This window comes from Oncorhynchus mykiss, chromosome 2, assembly GCF_057628025.1.
Source record: "Oncorhynchus mykiss isolate SJ-2025 chromosome 2, ASM5762802v1, whole genome shotgun sequence".
NCBI classification, from domain to species: domain Eukaryota; kingdom Metazoa; phylum Chordata; class Actinopteri; order Salmoniformes; family Salmonidae; genus Oncorhynchus; species Oncorhynchus mykiss.
In genome coordinates this window covers 62,279,134-62,299,039 of record NC_143023.1, presented here as the reverse complement: position 1 = coordinate 62,299,039, position 19,906 = coordinate 62,279,134, and the positions used below count along the sequence as shown (strand labels likewise).

Genomic DNA, 19,906 nt, shown 5'->3' with positions numbered 1-19,906 from the left:
AGTGGGACACAATCATGAAGTGGAACGACATTTATTGGATATTTCAAACTTTTTTAACAAATCAAAAACTGAAAAATTGGGCGTGCAAAATTATTCAGCCCCTTTACTTTCAGTGCAGCAAACTCTCTCCAGAAGTTCAGTGAGGATCTCTGAATGATCCAATGTTGACCTAAATGACTAATGATGATAAATACAATCCACCTGTGTGTAATCAAGTCTCCGTATAAATGCACCTGCACTGTGATAGTCTCAGAGGTCCGTTAAAAGCGCAGAGAGCATCATGAAGAACAAGGAACACACCAGGCAGGTCCGAGATACTGTTGTGAAGAAGTTTAAAGCCGGATTTGGATACAAAAAGATTTCACAAGCTTTAAACATCCCAAGGAGCACTGTGCAAGTGATAATATTGAAATGGAAGGAGTATCAGCCCACTGCAAATCTACCAAGACCTGGCCGTCCCTCTAAACTTTCAGCTCATACAAGGAGAAGACTGATCAGAGATGCAGCCAAGAGGCCCATGATCACTCTGGAGGAACTGCAGAGATCTACAGCTGAGGTGGGAGACTCTGTCCATAGGACAACAATCAGTCATATATTGCACAAATCTGGCCTTTATGGAAGAGTGGCAAGAAGAAAGCCATTTCTTAAAGATATCCATAAAAAGTGTAGTTTAAAGTTGTAGTTTAAAGCCACCTGGGAGACACACCAAACATGTGGAAGAAGGTGCTCTGGTCAGATGAAACCAAAATTGAACTTTTTGGCAACAATACAAAACGTTATGTTTGGCGTAAAAGCAACACCCTGAACACACCATCCCCACTGTCAAACATGGTGGTGGCAGCATCATGGTTTGGGCCTGCTTTTCTTCAGCAGGGACAGGGAAGATGGTTAAAATTGATGGGAAGATGGATGGAGCCAAATACAGGACCATTCTGGAAGAAAACCTGATGGAGTCTGCAAAAGACCTGAGACTGGGACGGAGATTTGTCTTCCAACAAGACAATGATCCAAAACATAAAGCAAAATCTACAATGGAATGGTTCAAAAATAAACATATCCAGGTGTTAGAATGGCCAAGTCAAAGTCCAGACCTGAATCCAATCGAGAATCTGTGGAAAGAACTGAAAACTGCTGTTCACAAATGCTCTCCATCCAACCTCACTGAGCTCGATCTGTTTTGCAAGGAGGAATGGGAAAAAATGTCAGTCTCTCGATGTGCAAAACTGATAGAGACATACCCCAAGCGACTTACAGCTGTAATCGCAGCAAAAGGTGGCGCTACAAAGTATTAACTTAAGGGGGCTGAATAATTTTGCACGCCCAATATTTCAGTTTTTGATTTGTTAAAAAAGTTTGAAATATCCAATAAATGTCATTCCACTTCATGATTGTGTCCCACTTGTTGTTGATTCTTCACAAAACAATATAGTTTTATATCTTTATGTTTGAAGCCTGAAATGTGGCAAAAGGTCGCAAAGTTCAAGGGGGCCGAATACTTTCGCAAGGCACTGTATGTCTCGTCTCTGGGCCATTAAATTGCAACTCCATTTTGTCCCTATACCGACATTTTGCTTGTTTGATGAGAATAACTACACGGTTTATATTCGGCCATATTTACCAACCTCTTTCCACAGTTGAATGTGGTGGTTCGTGCTTTCAGCTTTGAACGAATGCTGCCGTCTATCCACGGTTTCTGGTTGGGGTAGGTTTTAATAGTCACAGTGGGTACAACATCTCCAATGCACTTCCTAAATAAACTTACTCACCAAGTCAACGTACAAATCAATGTTATTGTCTGAGGCTTCCTGGAACATTTTCCAGTCCACGTGATCAAAACAATCTTGAAGCGTGGATTCTGATTGGTCAGACCAGTATTGAATGGTTCTAGTCATGGGTACAACCTGTTTGAGTTTCTGAGTATAGGACGGTATGAGCAAGATGGAGTTGTGGTCGGATTTGCCGAAGGGAGGGCGGGGAGGGCCTTGAATGCATCACGGAAGTTAGAGTAGCAGTGGTCCAGTGTTTTGCTCGAGCACTACAGGCAATGTGCTGGTAGAATTTAGGTTGCCTTGTTCTCAAATTAGCTTTGTTAAAATCCCCAGCTACAAGAAATACAGCCTCAGAATATATGGTTTCCAGTTTACAGAGAGTCCAGTGAAGTTCTTTCAGGGCCATCGAGGTATCTGCTTGGGGGGGATATACACGGCTGTGACTATAATCAAAGAGAATTCCCTTGCGGTCGGCATTTGATTGTAAGGAATTCTAGGTCAGGTGAACAAAAGGACTTGAGTTCCTGTATGTTGTTATTGTTATAGCATGAGTCGTTAATCATGAGGCATACACTTCCGCCCTTCTTCTGATCAGAGAGATGTTTGTTTCTGTCAATGCAACGCATGAAGAAACCCGGTGGCTGTTCCCGGCTCTGACAACATAGCCCGAGAGAGCCATGTTTCCGTGAAACAGAGAGTGTTACAATCTCTGATGTCTCACTGGAAGGCAACTCGTGCCCTAATTTCGTCCACCTTGATTTCTAGAGACTGGAAATTGGCGACTAATATGCTCAGAAGTGGTGGGTGTTGTGCTCGCCTTCTGATTCTGACCAGGAGGTCGCTCCATCTGCCTCTCCTGCGGCGACGACGTTGTTTTGGGTCGGCCTCTGGGATTAGATGTCCAGGGTGGAGGTCCGAACAAAGGAACCTCTTCGGGACAGTGGAATTCCTGGTCGTAATGTTGGTAAGTTGATGTTGCTCTTATATCCAATAGTTCTTCCTGGGTGTATGTAATAACACTTAAGATGGGCTAAAAATGTAAGAAATAATACACAAAAAAAACAAATTACTGCATAGTTTCCTAAGGACTTGAAGCGAGGCAACCATCTCTGTCACATAAAACACTGGCGATGCCCTGGTGTGGGGTTAATTCTAGATGGAAAAGCACCAAAAGTGTAGACTAGCCATCCCCCGGCCCTGCTACAAAACAAGCCCTGGCCTCTGGGTAGTGTTCTGACATACTAGTAGTCAGGTGGCTATAGTGTCTGAGCACTTCCCAGGTTTGACGAAGTTTACAGGCTACAGCTAAGGCTAAATTATTAGCTATCTTGATTGTCAGATTGACCTCAACAGTGTCTCTAAAACAAGGATGAAATTGCGGTGTACATATTGGAGAGGGCGAACTTAAACTTTCCCTCACATTGTAATGAATTATAGGTCATATATCATAGAATTCTGGAAACACTGGATAGTTACTTTAAAGGTCGACTTTGGGAGAAAAAAAACTCACAAATAACGGCTTTAAACTGCATAACTGATCAATGCACCATCATACAAGGTTATGTATTGCTTAAAAAAGTGGATGAATAAGATATTTGGCTACCAAGTCCTACAGCTTCCATTCAAAATAATATCAACACATACTGGAGGAGTTACTGGCTAGCTACAAGTGGCTAGTTTAGCTAACAAACTAGCTACGTCGGTCATGACGTGCAGGACCAAAATGACTCACCGATGATCCACCAAAGGCACACCCCATTCCTGTTTGAACATTTTTAAAGAAGAGGAATTGGACTGTTTTTGTGCCCAAAGTAGAAAAAGTTAAAGCAGATTTCCTGCAATACATTTTTTGTTGCCATTGTTTATGCTATCTGGGGGGCCCCCCAACCTCCAGGAGTCAGGGGTCTCCCTTCCCATTTATTTATTATTGGGGGGGACGAATCGGCCTGTTCTGAATATTGTGGGGGACATATCCCCCCATTTCCGTGGCAATTACATCAATGCTCTAAAACATAGCCTTATATTGTTGAAAGATGTCTTGTGTCTTGTTTTTGATGAAAAGCAAAGAGAAAAAAGGGACCAGTACATTCAATCACACTGGCAGCATAGATTATAAGAGCCATTTCCTTCCCTTTTTTCTCACTATGAACAAACAGCTCAGCTCCACACACTGCACACTTGAGGTAGGAAACTTTGTTCCTTTGTTGAAAGGTGGTGTGTTGGGTGTTTGGGGTGTGGCAGCTCAAAAAATAGATCCTAAGTCATGGGTGATTGAATAGCATGGACTGCACCTTTCCCTGGCCGGTGGCCACCTCTTGACTCTTAACGATTAACCACGCTCACTTTGTGCAAACTGGTACCAAAACCAAAACATATTGACGGATTTTCCTAGCTACAATTATGAACAAAGAACAGACAGGCATGCTTTTCAAAAGCAAATGTGACACACTAATTATTATGCAGCAATAGTGGGCCAAGTTGTTGTTTTGAGTTTTTGTGCTGAAATTCCTCATGCCTATTTGACAACTTCAAAGGCCCTGCGTTCATTAATATCAGAAACGACCTCTGTCTCTGTGTGGTTGCTGGAGAGAGCTAAACAAAGACATTCGCAGAGTGTAGCAGAAAGTGAAACTGAACGTTGGGCAGTCAAAGCTCTAACAATGGCAACAGAAGAGATAGAGAGAGGGGAACACTCTGAATGTCGTTAATTCTAAATGTTCTGTTTCTGCCGGCCTAAATCCTTCCCCCAGGGATATTACTGTTGATTCCTGTGAACTATTGAATAATCCTTTGTGTCTTAATCCCAAAAATGAGGGTGTAGTAGGGTGTACCGTATATACCGAGACAGTGGTTTGGAACGAACATGCAGATGTCTTGTTATGCAGAAACGTCCACTTAGGATCCATCCCTAGTCAGTAGATATAGTCAATAGATGTGTCCATGTTGCTTTCCTGCATATAATATATTACATTGTTAGAAATTGCAGATTATGACGTATGTGTAACACCTACAACCTGACCGTGGATGGATTGTCTCTCCTATGCACTGGTAGGATCCTGCTTCATTAGGCTATCTATGCAAAGCTGAGACTCTCACACACGGAGCATGTTTTGCTCTATGAGGCGCACAAGCTACACAAGAGTCTTTAGAAGGTATGGGGTTCTTCTACATAGAAGATTGTAGGAAATCCCAGGGTATAGTTGCTGTCACAAACTAATGTCACTGACTAGTTGGATATTAATTTCCCAGTGAGCAAACATTTTCTGTACATACAGCGTTCATAATTTTGAACAGGTTTTTGCTTTAGTGGACATTAATTATTTTTATTGACGTTTGTCAATAACGCTCATGAATGCAACTATTTATGTCTATTGTTTTGTGTTCTACTTGTAGCTCTGGTTGTCCTGAAAATGAAATGGTGTAACACTTCATTGTGGGGCTAAATATAAGGGTTGGACATGAGATAAATGAAAAGCCCATTTTTGCTGGGAGCTCAGACTGATATGGTTAATTTAAAGGTACTATGTCTCACTTTGCTTTCCCCTTGAGGAAGCTATGCAAATTGCAACATCACTTAGGCTGGATATATAAACAACTCTTTTTATTATGGAAAATATATTTAGATGGTACAATTATTCTCTACACTCAAATGCTTGTTTTATCACATAAACTGAAATTGAGCGAACAGTGTAGAATTTCACCAAACAGGAAACGGCCATATTGAACTCAAGCCCCTGTCATTATTGGTTGTGCTCGAGGAGGAGAATGCCACGCCTCTCAGTGACATTGATGGAAGAGAGGGAGGGTGCAACTTTCCCATTTGACAACAGAAGCGGACCGTCTTTTGTTGTCAAATAGAAAGGCTGCATTTTCAGAATGCGATTTTGTTTGGGCACAAAATATTTTTTTTTGTGAATAACATTATGGGAAACACTATCATTTAACTATTATGGAGATACATTATGGACATTTACTGAAATATATTACAGAAAACATATCCAAATATTACATAATGCTCCTTTATGGTTAGGGTAAGCCATAAGGTTAGCAGTGTGGTTAAGGTTAGGTTTAAAATACACATTTTGAAAGACAAATTGCAGAAATGGGCACGATTCATGACTTTGTGGATATGGAAGCTAGTAACAACACTCCGGGGACCGTAAACCCTTGCTATTATAAGGCAATATAATAGCCTCGACTAACCAATGGGATAGCTGTTGAAGAAAAGGCGGCCTCCCCTTACACTAATGCAAGACAATTATAATTATCACTGACCTTATGCATAAAGGCGGGGGTTAGGTGACAAAGTTACCTTGGACAACCACAGGGAAAACTGTAGGCACGACTGGTGAACTGTCACTCAGATGTAACAGCAAGCAGTAAAGGAGAGATATTTCATCTCCAAGCTTTCCAGCGGCTCAAAAGGCTGATGTGAAATAGCATCTAGCACAATAGATAGGTCCCAAGACGGGACTAAAGACTTGGAGACTGGGCGTGGGTGACGCGCTCCCTTAATGAAACAAAATAACAGAGGAAACATGAAACAATAACGGTGTTATTGTCGAAGCCGATATGACTTAACAGTGGAGAATTCCTTCCCTCTGTCCAAAAGGTCTTGCAAGAAGCATGTTGGTAACGAATGATCTGTTTTTGGTCACACCACTTCTCAGAAATGCACCACTTGTTCCATACAGTGATAGGATCCCGTTGAAATCGAGTGACTTCATAACAAACTGCAGTCTGTATGCCTTTGTAACTGTGGACAAGACCCATGTGCGCCAGTTGCCTGCTTTTGCGGCGAGTCGCCCACAAGTCGGATGACACTCGCCTGCCAGTGGTGCTGATAGGGCCCTCTGGCGGCATTATGGTGAGTTGCCCCTCTGCACCCTTGGCAAGACAGAGACTTTTTTATTGAAAGTGGTTGGGTCAAAACACGGAGAAAGTGCAAGGTGGAGATTGACATTTGTCTTCCTGCCCCAGCTACTTGAATGAGAGCCAGGGGGAGGGCCAGGGGGAGGGCTGTGGCATGGAGGGCACTTGGGGGTAGAGTGAGCTCCCTCCATCTTCCCTGTGAGCAAATATGAACCACTGCACGAGGGGCAGGGTTGTAGGAGAACAGATGTGCCTCTCCCCCACTGTGCTCAACCAAGAGCGGACACAATGTGGACTGTTGACTGCCCCTCTCTGCCCCAGTTGGGTTAGATGCGGCTGCAGCGAAGGGCCACTTCCCCCACTGCAGGCCTCTGTTAGGAGGCTTCACAGTGCAGAAAACCCTGGTGTCAGCATGTAGCCTTCTTCCTGCCATGAAGCCTTGGCTCGTGGAGGGGTAGACCGGGTTGCCATGGTTCCTGGGTCTACGGGGCACCCTCTATCTGTCAAAGTTCGCACTTCTGCAGTATGGCAACAGTCACCCCAAACAGATCCTTCGGCTCAACAGGAAAGTCAAGGAATTTGGCTTTCTCCTTGTCAGAGTGAATGTACAAGTTGAGCCACAAGGCTCTCTCTTCCACCATAGCAAGGCTGATGGAACACCCACAGCCTTGAATGGCACCTATGAATGCCCAGAGTTTAATATCTGTAATGACACAGATCTCCTCCCAAAGGGCCTAGCTGGCTGGCTGTGCCAATCACTAGTTGATTACCCATCTCGGCCTGGTACTACAGCCGGGACGTTACTGAATGTGTCGCAGACACGTAGACTTTCTTGAAGATGGATGTGGAAAAGTGCTCCTTCTCCCCAGGCAGAGAAGTGCCGCAGTTACGAGGCATTGGGGTTGAGGTGGTTGGCCAGGGATGGCTCAGGGGTTTGTTGAAGCCCAACTCTTCCATGTCCTTAACATCCATGTTAGCCAAATGTCTGGTTTAGACTTTGAGTGACAAAGGTTTGTCCCAGTTGCTTTTAGATTCTGCCACGCAAGCTAAGACTGCTGGGAGGAATTACTTTCCCAGGACGGTGTGAGAGGGGATTCTGCTCCCGTCGAACCAGTCTCTTTTGGCGCTGCCACCCGCTATGGGTGCAGGCCACTCAATACTGAGCCTGACCGCTGCCCCTTTTGCAGACATCAATTTGCCTGCATTTCTCATTGGGCACTGATGCTCCGCGAAGGGCGGAAGAGGGCCTTGAGCAGTCTGCCTGAGACTCCTCTTCCTCCTTTTCCTCCTCTTCTTGGTGGAAAAGGTTAGCCATGCCCTTGTCATCTTCCTCATCGATGACAAGGTCCCCACCCTGCTCCCCAGCTACTAGATCTTGAAACAGCAGGTGGAAGTTCTCGGGGTTCCCACTCATCCCCTCAGCCCAGGTGGGTTGGGGTTTTGGGGGTTAACCTCGGCTGAAGGCTGTGAGGAAGATGAGCCTTGTGGAGGGGCTGCTCTAGGCAGTCTCAGTTTGAGGGCATTCAAAAGAAAATCCCTACAGTGCACCCAGGACTCAGGGTTAGCAAGTGCTGCCTTAGCATACTCAAGCCACAAGCAGGCAACACACAGAGAGTGTGTATCCTTCCCTGCTATAGTGGCCCCGCATGGACATGGGTGTGCCGGTGCTGCGGCAGGAGTCCTGCTCGGTTCTCCCTGTGCAGCGGCAGCAGCCTCCATGGTTACAAGAATAGTATTCCTTGTAGTAGGAAGGAATGCACGTGTGGTGAGCTTGCTTTCCAGTGAGCTAGCCAGGTCAGCCTAAGCCTTACAGCGTGGGGGTACCAAGTGTCAATAGTTAGCAGTAAGCTAGCACTATCACGAGAAAGCGTGTGTCAATAGTTAGCCGTAAGCTAGCACTATCAGGAGAAAGCGTGTGCTTTGTTCCTGTCCTTCAACGAGAGGAGAATCTAGAAAGAGAACCTAGGCTGGTTGACTTTGTTCTTCCCCACAACAATTAGGCCTAATATGTTAACCCCTCTATAAAGAGAACTCACAACAGTTCATCATAGCATTACAAAACCTTGATAGATGTGATAAATGTAATAAAACCCTCAATCATCAAATGATCAATCGTGACAATGTCTTTACTCACGACCACTGGTGTGAAGTTTAGCGTGTCCACCAGCGACCATCAACCTTTGTTGTTCTCTCTCTCTGTGTAGGAACATGCAAGGCAGCAGCATGGTCCTCGTCCCCAGGCTAGCGCTAGTGAACTGAAACTCAATAGCGAGATAAACATGGTAAAGTTTTACACGGGGATCTTTCTCCTTCGTTGCCAGAGGAACTCAAGCCTTTGCCGGTCACAAGAGTGCTGGTTTCCTTGTGGAATCGTCCCTGATGAGGTAGATTATTTACACAGCGGTGATGCTTTCAACATACTTCACTGATTGTAGCTAATGAAACATGGTCGAAAGAAAAACTAGTGAAATAACCTGAACGAGTAAACTTAGACCCGATCACTGCAAGTATTTATTATACTCAAACTTTTACGGTATGCAAAAACAGAGATCTTGGCGTGCTCGATTTCCTGTGCCTGTGGTGGCTAGCTCTTTTAGCCTCTTTTCTGATTTTCCTTTACCCTGCCCTCAGACCAATTCCTCACAGCTGATTGTCCATGGTTGGTATTTCCACTGGAAGCCCAGTGACTGGCAGTGGGAGAGTACGGAGCAAGATGGCTGACATTCTGCAAATCTTCTCATTGATGAAACATTTGATCTTGGTACAGTTTTACGTTCCCAAAACAAGAATCATATACAAACAGAGTGGACTAAGTTTTGTGGATTTTACCCTTTGCCAAAGTTTTAAAAAATTGCATTGTTTAGGCGTGCAAGGGCGATTTGAGTTATTGCACATGCACACTTCACAGAGTAGGTGTTCCCTAATGTATATATGCAAATACATGCTAGAACGAACCAATAGGATCTCGCTAGTCAGTTCTTGACTATGCCCACCTCCTTGCTTGTTCTGGCCACTATGCTTCCCTTTGCTCCCTTTGGAAATGACAGGTTATGGTGTTTCTTGGGTTAGTTATACAAATCATTGCCTAAACCTCTTTAAAAAATACTGTGCAAATTTCTCTGGCATACGGAGAGCGATAAATTAAGTATTGTGTGTAGACACAGCTCCAAACACTAGCAATGTCTCCACACACTAACACACAGTTAGCTACAATTTATTTCAAGACATTTTGCTAGATTATATTGCCTTAAAAGACATCCAGTAATTGTTGCTAAAGCAAGCTTCTCAGCTAGATGTCTGGTTAAGTAGCTGGGTAGCCATCTGGCATAGCTAGCAGCCTACAAGTGAGCGATGAAGCTAGCTAAGAAAGCCTGCTGAGTGAAGAAAAATACACTAAAACAGGGGACATGTGCAAGAGGCACAGAGGTAGGTCAATTGGCACTTGGTAGCTAGTTATTGGATGTTGTTGTGGGCATAACTTTGCCTGCTATGATTTTCAGGAAACCATTTCCTCCTATTTTATATGTGTATTGTGTGTGTGTGTGTGTGTGTGTGTTGGTGAGGAGGTCATTCTGCCACTCCCTATTTTTAGCTGAAATAACACCCCTGCTGGGTGAACTTGTGCATAAGCAGAGTATGTGGATAAGTTTGGAGCTTGGCTGAAAGGAAGTCTTCCCTCTTATTTCGTACTCCCTCATCAGTCATTATTGCCATAGGTTAAGTGAGTGATTTGATAATTCATTACTGGGTGTGATTCCAGTCAGTCAGTGTAAAGTGCTGATTGCCAGTGTCAGGTTCTGTGGGCAGGTGGCCTAAACTGTACAAGTTCAAAACAATTACACGGCTGACAACACTTATCAAAACGTACAGTGTACTGATTTCCTTGTAACCAGATGCCAAAACAGCATGGTGACTCCCAGGTTGTGTCCGAAATGGCACCCTTCTCCCTATATTGTCCACTACTTTTGACCAGACAGCTCAGTGGGTCTGCAGTGGGAGGACAGTAGGGTGTGTGTACGCAGCCACAGACCAAGCAACACACTCTCACACAGACACAGCAAACTCTCAAGCTGTTTTCACTACAAGAAAGACTCAAACGTTTAGGGTCAAATGGTTGGTGATGTCAGAGGAGTCTTAGTAGAGGCATGGCGGGGCTGTCGCTAAACGCGGCAGGTTTTATAAACCCTTTTCTCGTAGGATCCCTTAACGGGTGCAAAAGTGCAAAAACGTACAAAGTAACCTGCTGTTATGGAGCAACTGTGGTTTCCTCTCAAAAAATTTAAGTTGATCAAGACCTATTCCATATATTGATCCTTGATCTTTAACTCAGCAGACTTGTAAGGTGACGCCGTGTGGTAACTCCACTGTTGTCAAATTGTGAGTTGATTCTGTGTCACAGATCAATTGAACCAAAGATCGATAGTCGATTTCATTTATATTCATAATTACAAGTATACAATGTGGCCTGTTTGATTGTCAACCTCAGAATGGGCCTCCATGCTGCTTGCCTAGACACACACACACACACAAAAAGCCTTTCACATTGTAAGAGCTCTGGCTACAGAGAAAAAAATACTTTTGAATTCCCATTATTGCCTATTTACAAACCTCGCAGCCAGTATGTCATTTGGCACATGGCTATTTTCTTCAATAAACAATGTGCTATTATTCTTATGAAGAACACATTTGTTTTAAATGTGAAATAGAACAAATATGTGTCTGTAATGAATAGAGTCATGCTAAAGCCATCCATCCTCTCATCCCATCATCCCATATGAAAAGGGCCACTTTACAACCTGATGTCACCATCTATTTTAGGGTCGTTTGCAACACTATGAGGTACTCAGACCGTCTCCTATCCATCTTTCCCTCCATATGATATGCATCTAGTTAAGCTCTGCGGACGTCACCGTGCGTCTCTCCTCCCAAAATAAGGAGTGGCGGTATGGTGTTCTTTTCAGGAGCTACAACAACAGAAAAACTGTGCTCTGAATTTTCATGAGTACGGCCCGACTCCCTACTCCCCGATGTGATTGATCCAGTGTGTACTCTGGCATCAGGGTGAGTTCAGCACTGGTCATAGGGTGGTTAAGTCTGGAGCAGTAAGTTATGGAGGGTCACAACTCGGGTGTTTTATGTTGTTCTTTGGGGTCAAGGTGGAGCCCGCTGGGTAATTGGTCCACTGTCTCTGCCTCAAAACCACAGAGAGTTTCATTGATCATATGAGAGGGGATATTGCCATGGCCAGGTTCCATGAAGGCCTAAAGAAAGGAATTAGCACAATTTGTGTTGGGTTGGTTTTCCACCATGGTGAAGCAGTTCAGTCCTTGTTAAAGCAGTTGCAGTGGACAGAGAGTTGTGTAAAGCAAGAGTTGTGTTGTATGTGTCTGCCATCTATTGGACTACTGTGAAACACCAAGTAGAAAACTAAAGAGAAGATGGGTGTTGTGCTGTACTGACATTTTAGTTAAGAATGTCAGTCAAATGGATGTGTTGGATACTTTTTTACTACCCTCAGGTCTAATATTTGCTGTATGTTACATACATTATTGCAGGTTTACATACATTTCTGAGTCAATACAACTACAGTGAATGAGGGGATCATCACTTCCACAAAAGTTGCGAGGAATAAATATGAATAAGTGTCCACCAAATTTTTAAAATTAACCTATCGTCTTCAGAATGGATGAAAAATGACTGTAAGGTCATGTAAATGAAATATATACTACATGACCAAAAGTATGTGGACACCTGCTCGTTGAACATCTCATTCCAAAATCATGGGCATTAATATGGAGTTGGTCTACCCCATTGCTGCCATAACAGCCTCCACTCTTCTGCGAAGGCTTTCCACTAGATGTTGGAACAGTACTGCGGGGACTTGGTTCCATTCAGCCACAAGAGCATTAGTGAGGTCAGGCACTGATGTTGGGCGATAAGGCCTGGTTCGCAGTCGGCGTTCCAATTCATCCCAAAGATGTTCGATGGTTTGGGGTCAGGGCTTTGAGCATGCCAGTCCAGTACTTCCACATCAATCTCGACAAACCATTTCTGTATGGACCTCGCTTTGTGCATGGGGGAATTGTCATGCTGAAACAGGAAAGGGCCTTCCCCAAACTGTTGCCACAATGTTGGAAGCACAGAATCATCTAGAATGCCATTGTATGCTGTAGCGTTAAGATTTCCCCTCACTGGAACTAAGGGGCCTACCCTGAACCATGAAAAACAGCCCCAGACCATTATTCCTCCTCCACCAAACTTTACAGTTGGCACTATGCATTCTGGCAAGTAGCGTTCTCCTGCCATCCGCCAAACCCAGATTAATCCGTTGGACTGCCAGATGGCTGTGATTCATCACTCCAGAGAACCACTCCAGCTGACGCTTGGCATTGCGCATGGTGATTTTAGGCTGATGTGTGGCTGCTTAAACATGGAAACCCATTTCATGAAGCTCCCGACAGAACAGTTCTTGTGCTGACGTTGCTTCCAGAGGTAGTTTGGAACTCGATAGTGAGTGTTGCAACCGAGGACAGGCGATTGTTACGCGTTACACGCTTCAGCACTCAGTGGTCCCATTCTGTGAGCTTGTGTGGCCTACCGCTTCGCGGTTGACCGGGGTAGCTCTAGCAGGACCGAAATTTGACGAACTGACATGTTGGATGGGTGTCATCCTATGACGTTGCCACGTTGAAAGTCACTGAGCTCTTCAGTAAGGCCATTCTACTGCCAATGTTTGTCTATGGAGATTGCATGGCTGCGTGCTCGATTTTATACACCTGTAAGCAACGGGTGTGGCTGAAATAGCCAAATCTACTCATTTGAAGGGATGTCCAAATACTTTTGTATCTATAGTGCAGATGAGGGTAGGACATTGGCATTCTAGTAGTATCCATCTAACAGCAACATTTTTGTGTTTTCTGTAATGAGAAACAGTGGTTTGTAACCTTAAAAAAAATACCCCAACCTTTATTAAAAGAACTCACTTATATCCTATAACATATGTTGCGGTGGTAGCCAGGGTTGGCCGCCAGGAAAAAGCGGGATCAGGCGAGTGCAGGAGTCAGCCCCAGCACGTGCCTCCATGGGCCCTGGTGTCTGTCCTGGCTCCTGCCACAGCCTCTCCTCCTCCACTGAGCCCTCCAGGCTGGGGATCAGGTCATCTCAGTCCCCATACCCCTTTCCTTCTTCCCCCAAAGCCAGACACCACCATGACAACTCACACAGAGAGCCCTAACCACAGTGCCACAGTAGAGTACATAAACAAACAGGCCAAACCAGTCCAGTCCACACAGGTCTTCTCTGCTGCTCTGCCATTATGTCGACTCATCAGACCCACGCTAGCTGGTTAGTCATAGGAGCTTCCAGTGTAAGGCAAGCAGCTCGTCTTGGCTTTGCAGAGGGAATCTGGCAAGAGATGTTTGCTCATTTGTCCCCACACATGTATGTGGTTTTGTAGTGCAGCAGCGCAGGGAGTAGGGACTGCTGCTCCAGCCTTTCTTGACTGTCCATATTATTCAGCTTGTTGGAATCTGTGCTGTCCTCCTACACACTCTACCCTGCCCAGTACAGTCTGTACACGCTGTCCCATTGTCCATGTTCAGCTATACTTAGCTACTCTCACACATCTACCCAATGTGTCTGTCCTATGGTCCTTCAAATAATCCCCCACGTCAGACAGTTTGTAATGTCCTTCCAGATTGGCTAATTGCCTTTACCTCTGTGGGTATGTCTTTACAGATGCTGGTCTAACCATCATATTATTGTCATCTGTTTTCTTCACACGCACGCACACACAAACAAACATTCCAAATATTTCTCCTTTCCTTTTCACATCTGAACAGGTCTGACCTCTTGGCCTCTATTTGATCAAATCAAAGTTTTTTGGTCTCGTACACAGATTTGCAGATGTTATTTCAGGTGCAGCGAAATGTTTGTGTTTCTAGCTCCAACAGTGCAGTAATTCCTAATAAATACAAAAAAAGAACAATAATCCAGGGAATTATCTCCTCAGTACCTTTAGAGCCGTCCGTGTAGACAGGCTGGGCTCCTGATGAATGTCACTCCTTCCTCCATTGTCTGAAGCATTGGAAAGCTCTGCCTGGGCCTCAACCACGGGGATGATTACAGCCCCATCGTTAGAACATTGCTGTCATCTGCTCCACCAACAGCGTCTCATGTCCACTAGGCTGACTTAGTGGGAGTAGAGAGAACCGTTCTGGTTCAGTGACTAACCTAATTAGGGCTGTGGTTCCTGGTTCCTAGTGCCTATGTACCCGTTCTCTCTCCCCTGACTCACCCTTTTTTTTCTGCACTCTCAATCACTGTACCAGAAATGACTTCTGTCCCACTTCTCCTCCAAATGAACACAAGTTAAATTCATCAACCAACCTGAAGCTTTCACTCGCCCGCACACAAAGAAAAGGCTTCATAAGTAAAAACAAGATGGTTTATTTAGTACCGTAACACCTTTCGCAGTGTATTACGTAAGAAAAGGAAATGTAATACACGCCATGAACCTATGGGTAAGTGTTACATTCAACTGTTAAATCCTTCAATGGTGTTTCACCTCTCCATGTCTACGCATGCCCTTTCAATTCACAATCACATTCTATTGTCTTTCAGCATGACAGCATGCTTACATTACACGATACAGTATGTGAGGTCTTCACATCAAGCTCTGTGCGCCAGATGCATGCGTCCACTCATGGCTTGGCTTGTTACATCAATTTCTATTACATGTAAACTGACTGGGAAGTGTGCCTTAGTTTCATACAATATAAAAAGTGATTAAGCAGCTTGTGGTCTGTTCATCTTAATGGAAACGGAACGAAAAATGAACAAAAGTCAGTTACAATGTGTTGCGTTGGGTTTATCAGGAATGACTTGTGTTATACCTCCCAATGGTGTGCATGCACATCCTTGTAGTTATACACCTAAATAATCTTCCTTTTCTCCTCCATGCACTCGGAATTCGAATTGCTCTTCATGTTAGGACGGTAAGTTATAGTACGGTGGTAGTACTGGGTGGTAGTAATGTGTAATTGGTAGTACTTTGTGGCTATTATGTGACGGTGCTGGTAGTACTGTGGTAGAACTGTGTGGCTATGTGTGGTGGTGGCGGTGGCATGTCCTAAACTCAGAACCAGAACTCGGAAACAAAGATGTGGACATTGACGATGTTCCGATGAGACACCACCCCAGAGGTGACATAGTTCATAGCCAGCTTCAACACCATGTTTAGCGAGCCAATCAGGGGCTTCACCTGTCGGACGACACCTAAGGGAGACACAGAGGGATAGTCAGAGAGTGAAGGGTACCAAACGTACTGGGTAAGGGGGGGGGGGAGTTTTTTTGTTTGTTATGACTGACCATCAAGTTAGCTTAATTAAAACAGTTTTATTTAGTTTGCAGTCATCCTTACAGGGGATAGGAAACCTTTCTCTACATTTTTTGCATTCCTACTCGTAACATACTGTATGGAAGTAATAGGCCCATTCTAGTTCTATCTCGGGACATTCTAGAATGAAAAGTGGCAGCAGGGATGGATCGATGTTGTTTTCTTCTCATCACGTGCAGCAATACTATTACTGGAGCCTGGTGACGTGCTGACCTCATACGATGAGAGGAATGTCAAACCTAGTGATGTGAATCAGGCTTTTATTTCTCTCCTTCATCCCTCCCTCCCTCCATCCACCTTTCCCCCACCTTCCTCCCTCCAACCGCCAACCTCCCTTGGAGGACAAGCAAAAGAGACACTCTCCTATCACGGTAACAACGTGGGGAAAACACAACACCACTGCTTTAGACCGAGACCCAAGAATGACCGAATGCACATGGAATTTGTTGGAAGCTCTTTTTAAGTGAACATGCGATTACAGGGTGAAAGAACGACCGTGTTTATCCAGGCTGTCAGCAGGCCCTTTCTCTGCGGAGGGCTGGTGACATTTCAGCTCAGTCCTGTTTGAACAGCCATCGCCCAGCGTGCAGCCAGGCAGCACAATCACTGCACTGTCCATTCACTGTTGTCTTTCTCTCTATCTATCCATCCATCTCTCTTGTTCTCTCTCGACGGTTTCTCACACAGAGAGACAGGTATTAGATGAAGTAGGTATTGGTCTCATAATTCAAATTTTTTTTTGAATTCAATGCGGTAAAGTCTATCAAAAGTACAGCCTGATGAATGATCTTAAATCAAATCAACAAGATGTCCCGCCATCACTCAATGTGACTCATGAAAAGCCTTTGTACCACAATTGTCATAAACCAGTGAGAGACATTTGGTCATGGGTATTTCCATGTAAAAAGCCCCATGAGCACTAACATATGAAGTTCATATGAGCACATAAAATTTGATGTCAAACGAAAGCTAGAGAAACTAAGGCTTTTATAAATTTTTCTACGGTTTCCATCCTAAAAATTAGGAATATGCGAAGGCTTTGACTTCTGGTCAAACAGATGGAAAAGGGGTCTTAGAAAACAGAAAAATTCATTAAAGCTATTTGAAATACATCAAAACACAATAATGTTGGAGTAAAGACCCCTACCAACTAATATCAACATTTTATATTTCGTTTTGCATAAATTATTTGGCATACGTTGACTAAATATTGCCTATTGTCTTGTCATTACAAAATCAGTAACATAATGACTGCAACTGAACCTTCCACTGGCATTCTGTTATGACCGGTCCGGACTAACCAAATGTGGTCTTGTTTGGAGGTGGAGCTCATTCAAATAATAGCCCGTGCGTATAATAATACCCAAACATGTAAAGGAAGATGTAAACATTTTTCTACCATGAAGAGAAGGACATTCATAATTATGCATTTCTGTATAGTACAGATCAAAGACCCATGATTTCATTCTGTTACCATCAGTCTGTTAATGGGTGTTAATCCACTTCACTTACAGATGTAGGATCTTAATTTGAGCACTCTTTCGTTGCTGAGAATTTTCCTGCACAGAAGGAAATGCAAACTTGTAGTGTATTTGAGGTTTAAAAAATTTTCTAACGTTTGTAATTTCTACATTGACATTTCAGACTTGATTTGCCCATTAATTATAATCCACATAATTCACATTTCCTGTTGCTGCAGGATTATTTTCCTGCTGTAGCAAACTGGCTCAAATTAAGAACCTACTATAGTTCAATAACCAAAACATATTTTTTTCAAACATAAGGTGTTATTTCATAGCTGGCAACCCCCTTTTCTGGAGATATTTAAGAGTTTTTGTAAAACATGGTCACATAAAAAACAGGGAGATTTTACCGTCCATCTGTTACCAAACTTTACATCTGCACTGTTCTTCGAGTAAATGTGATTTTGGAAACTGTCCTGTGGAAATAAAAAGTATTCCTTGTGCATAGAGTTGCATGGTTTGTTTAACTTTGCAATCAATGGTTTTTCTTTGGCATACTTTTAAAGTGAAAAATCGGAGTCTCAGCATCATCCTGTTTCTGTGGAATTGCCCTCATTCTCACCATAGGGCAAACGATGAAGATCAAGAGTGAGCTGTTTGCTGCAAATGTCCTCTGGGGTGGACACTGGCATGGTGTGGGGTTAGAATCTAGACCCTCTCTAAAACGCTAACATTATTTTCTCTTCTCCTCTCTTGCCTTCTCCCTGTCTCATCTTCTCCTCTTCCTAAGGGCGCCTGCCTGATGTTTGTGGCACCATCATTGAGGCCCGCGAGGGTAAATGAGTCCCATGTGTTGGACGACGGGAAGCGGACTGGTCTGTCACGCGATACAGCCATGAAGGCAGGCAGGCATTCCTTCAGGGATCCATCTTTAGGCGGCAGCAAGAGAAGCTCAACCAGAGTCAGTCTTACTGAGCCTAACCTCTCATCCCCGGCCACACAGAAGATTCCAGAAGATTCCAGCGATAAGCGCCTGAAGAGTGTGGAATAGGGCCCTTCTTACCAGGGTTGCCCCCTTGTTTTGGTGTTTTGGGACTCTGTTGCGTAGTGACACAGGGCTGAGGGACCGAGGGGAGCGGGACGGGGGTTTTATTGTTTCCAAACCGTCAGCTTCATCAGAGAGAAGGAACCTCTGTGTGAACTCAACGACAGTGCTGCAGCACTAATGTTCAGAAAAATAAAGGACATGGAAAAACAGATTGGGGCTTTGCGTATATGAAACAATTATTATCATCACCAGCAAATGGAGGTGGCATGCTGTTCAGTTATACAAGTGCCAAATATTCACTCAATACAGAGAGATAATGTAGACATACAGTTGACTGAGTTTGGGAATTGATCCACTGCATGTGAGTCGTTGACGTACAACAAGATATACTATCAATGCAACATGTGCACTGTGTGCAATGCATGAGAAGAAACAGAGTTCATGAAGTTCAAATTTGCCCATGTAACTTCGAAGTTAGTCAGTTCACAGGGTTCAATATTGGATGAACTGGATTACCCAATCAAGACGAGCGAGAGCGAGACGAGCACAATGAAACATATCATTCATTATAAATACAGTATGGCGCACCACAATACGGCATGGGTTTCACTTTCACAATAGCCCTGTTTTATTGGGAGTAGAGCAATGGTTTCAGATCATAAATGTGACCGGAATCCAATGGAGGCTCTAAATGTTTTTTATTACAAGAGTCAGCTGGGGCCAAGTTTGCTGCTGCCGCAAACAAAATATATCAAGGACAAATGAAAATCGGAGGGACAAACAAGCGAAACGTTACATTATTTTAAATTTACACGATATAAAAAAAATACACTAGACAATGTAGGATTCAACTAAATGTTGCCATGAGCATCCACAGTCAAAACTCCTCAATATCTAAATGGCATTGCATAACTCTGTTACGCCTGTAGGCGTCTCACGGCTTTCTCAGGTGCGGTGCTCAGTACTACTGTCAGCAGCTTTACATGTCGTCACTGATCAGTGAGGTGCGGCAGCTGAGTCCTTTGATTGGCTCAACATAGCTCAGCAAGTGGCAGAGTGATGTAGTGCATGCAGTGCGTGTTCCTCTTAATCATCCCAAGTTTTAATTGCGCAGTTAGACCAGCCAGATGTTACACCTGAAGAGGCTCGTATGAAGCCTTATAAGGGCTCTGTGCTTCAACATGTTTCACATCCACAGCACACAGAGTGCCGTATCCTCCACGAAGACAAGGCATCTACAGTGACAGCTGGAGCTCAACATACTAGCTATGAATCTGAGGTGAAACCAAACCACCACAACCACATAATCATTGCAAACATTTCACTCGGTCACGAGCTGTGGTGAGGTGAAAACCTC

The 19,906-nt window shown here is 44.0% G+C and overlaps 1 protein-coding gene and 1 long non-coding RNA gene across 4 annotated transcripts in view; one reads left to right on the top strand and one right to left on the bottom strand.

The window, feature by feature from the left end:
- Positions 1 to 3,910: 3,910 nt before the first annotated feature.
- Positions 3,911 to 18,743, top strand: LOC149985177 (uncharacterized). The gene is made up of 2 exons (XR_016487609.1): positions 3,911 to 3,952; positions 18,292 to 18,743. It is a non-coding gene; the product is annotated as an uncharacterized LOC149985177 (long non-coding RNA).
- Positions 15,074 to 19,906, bottom strand: part of fbln1 (fibulin 1) — a 51,045-nt gene continuing 46,212 nt past the window's right edge. For all 3 annotated transcript variants that reach the window (XR_016487607.1, XM_036952607.2, XM_090204161.1), the window contains exon 17: positions 15,074 to 15,917. Coding sequence is in view for 2 of the 3 variants with exons in the window: in XM_036952607.2 (XP_036808502.2) it covers positions 15,778 to 15,917 (140 nt within the window). In the remaining variant the exon portion in view is untranslated. The remainder of the gene's footprint in view (positions 15,918 to 19,906) is intronic.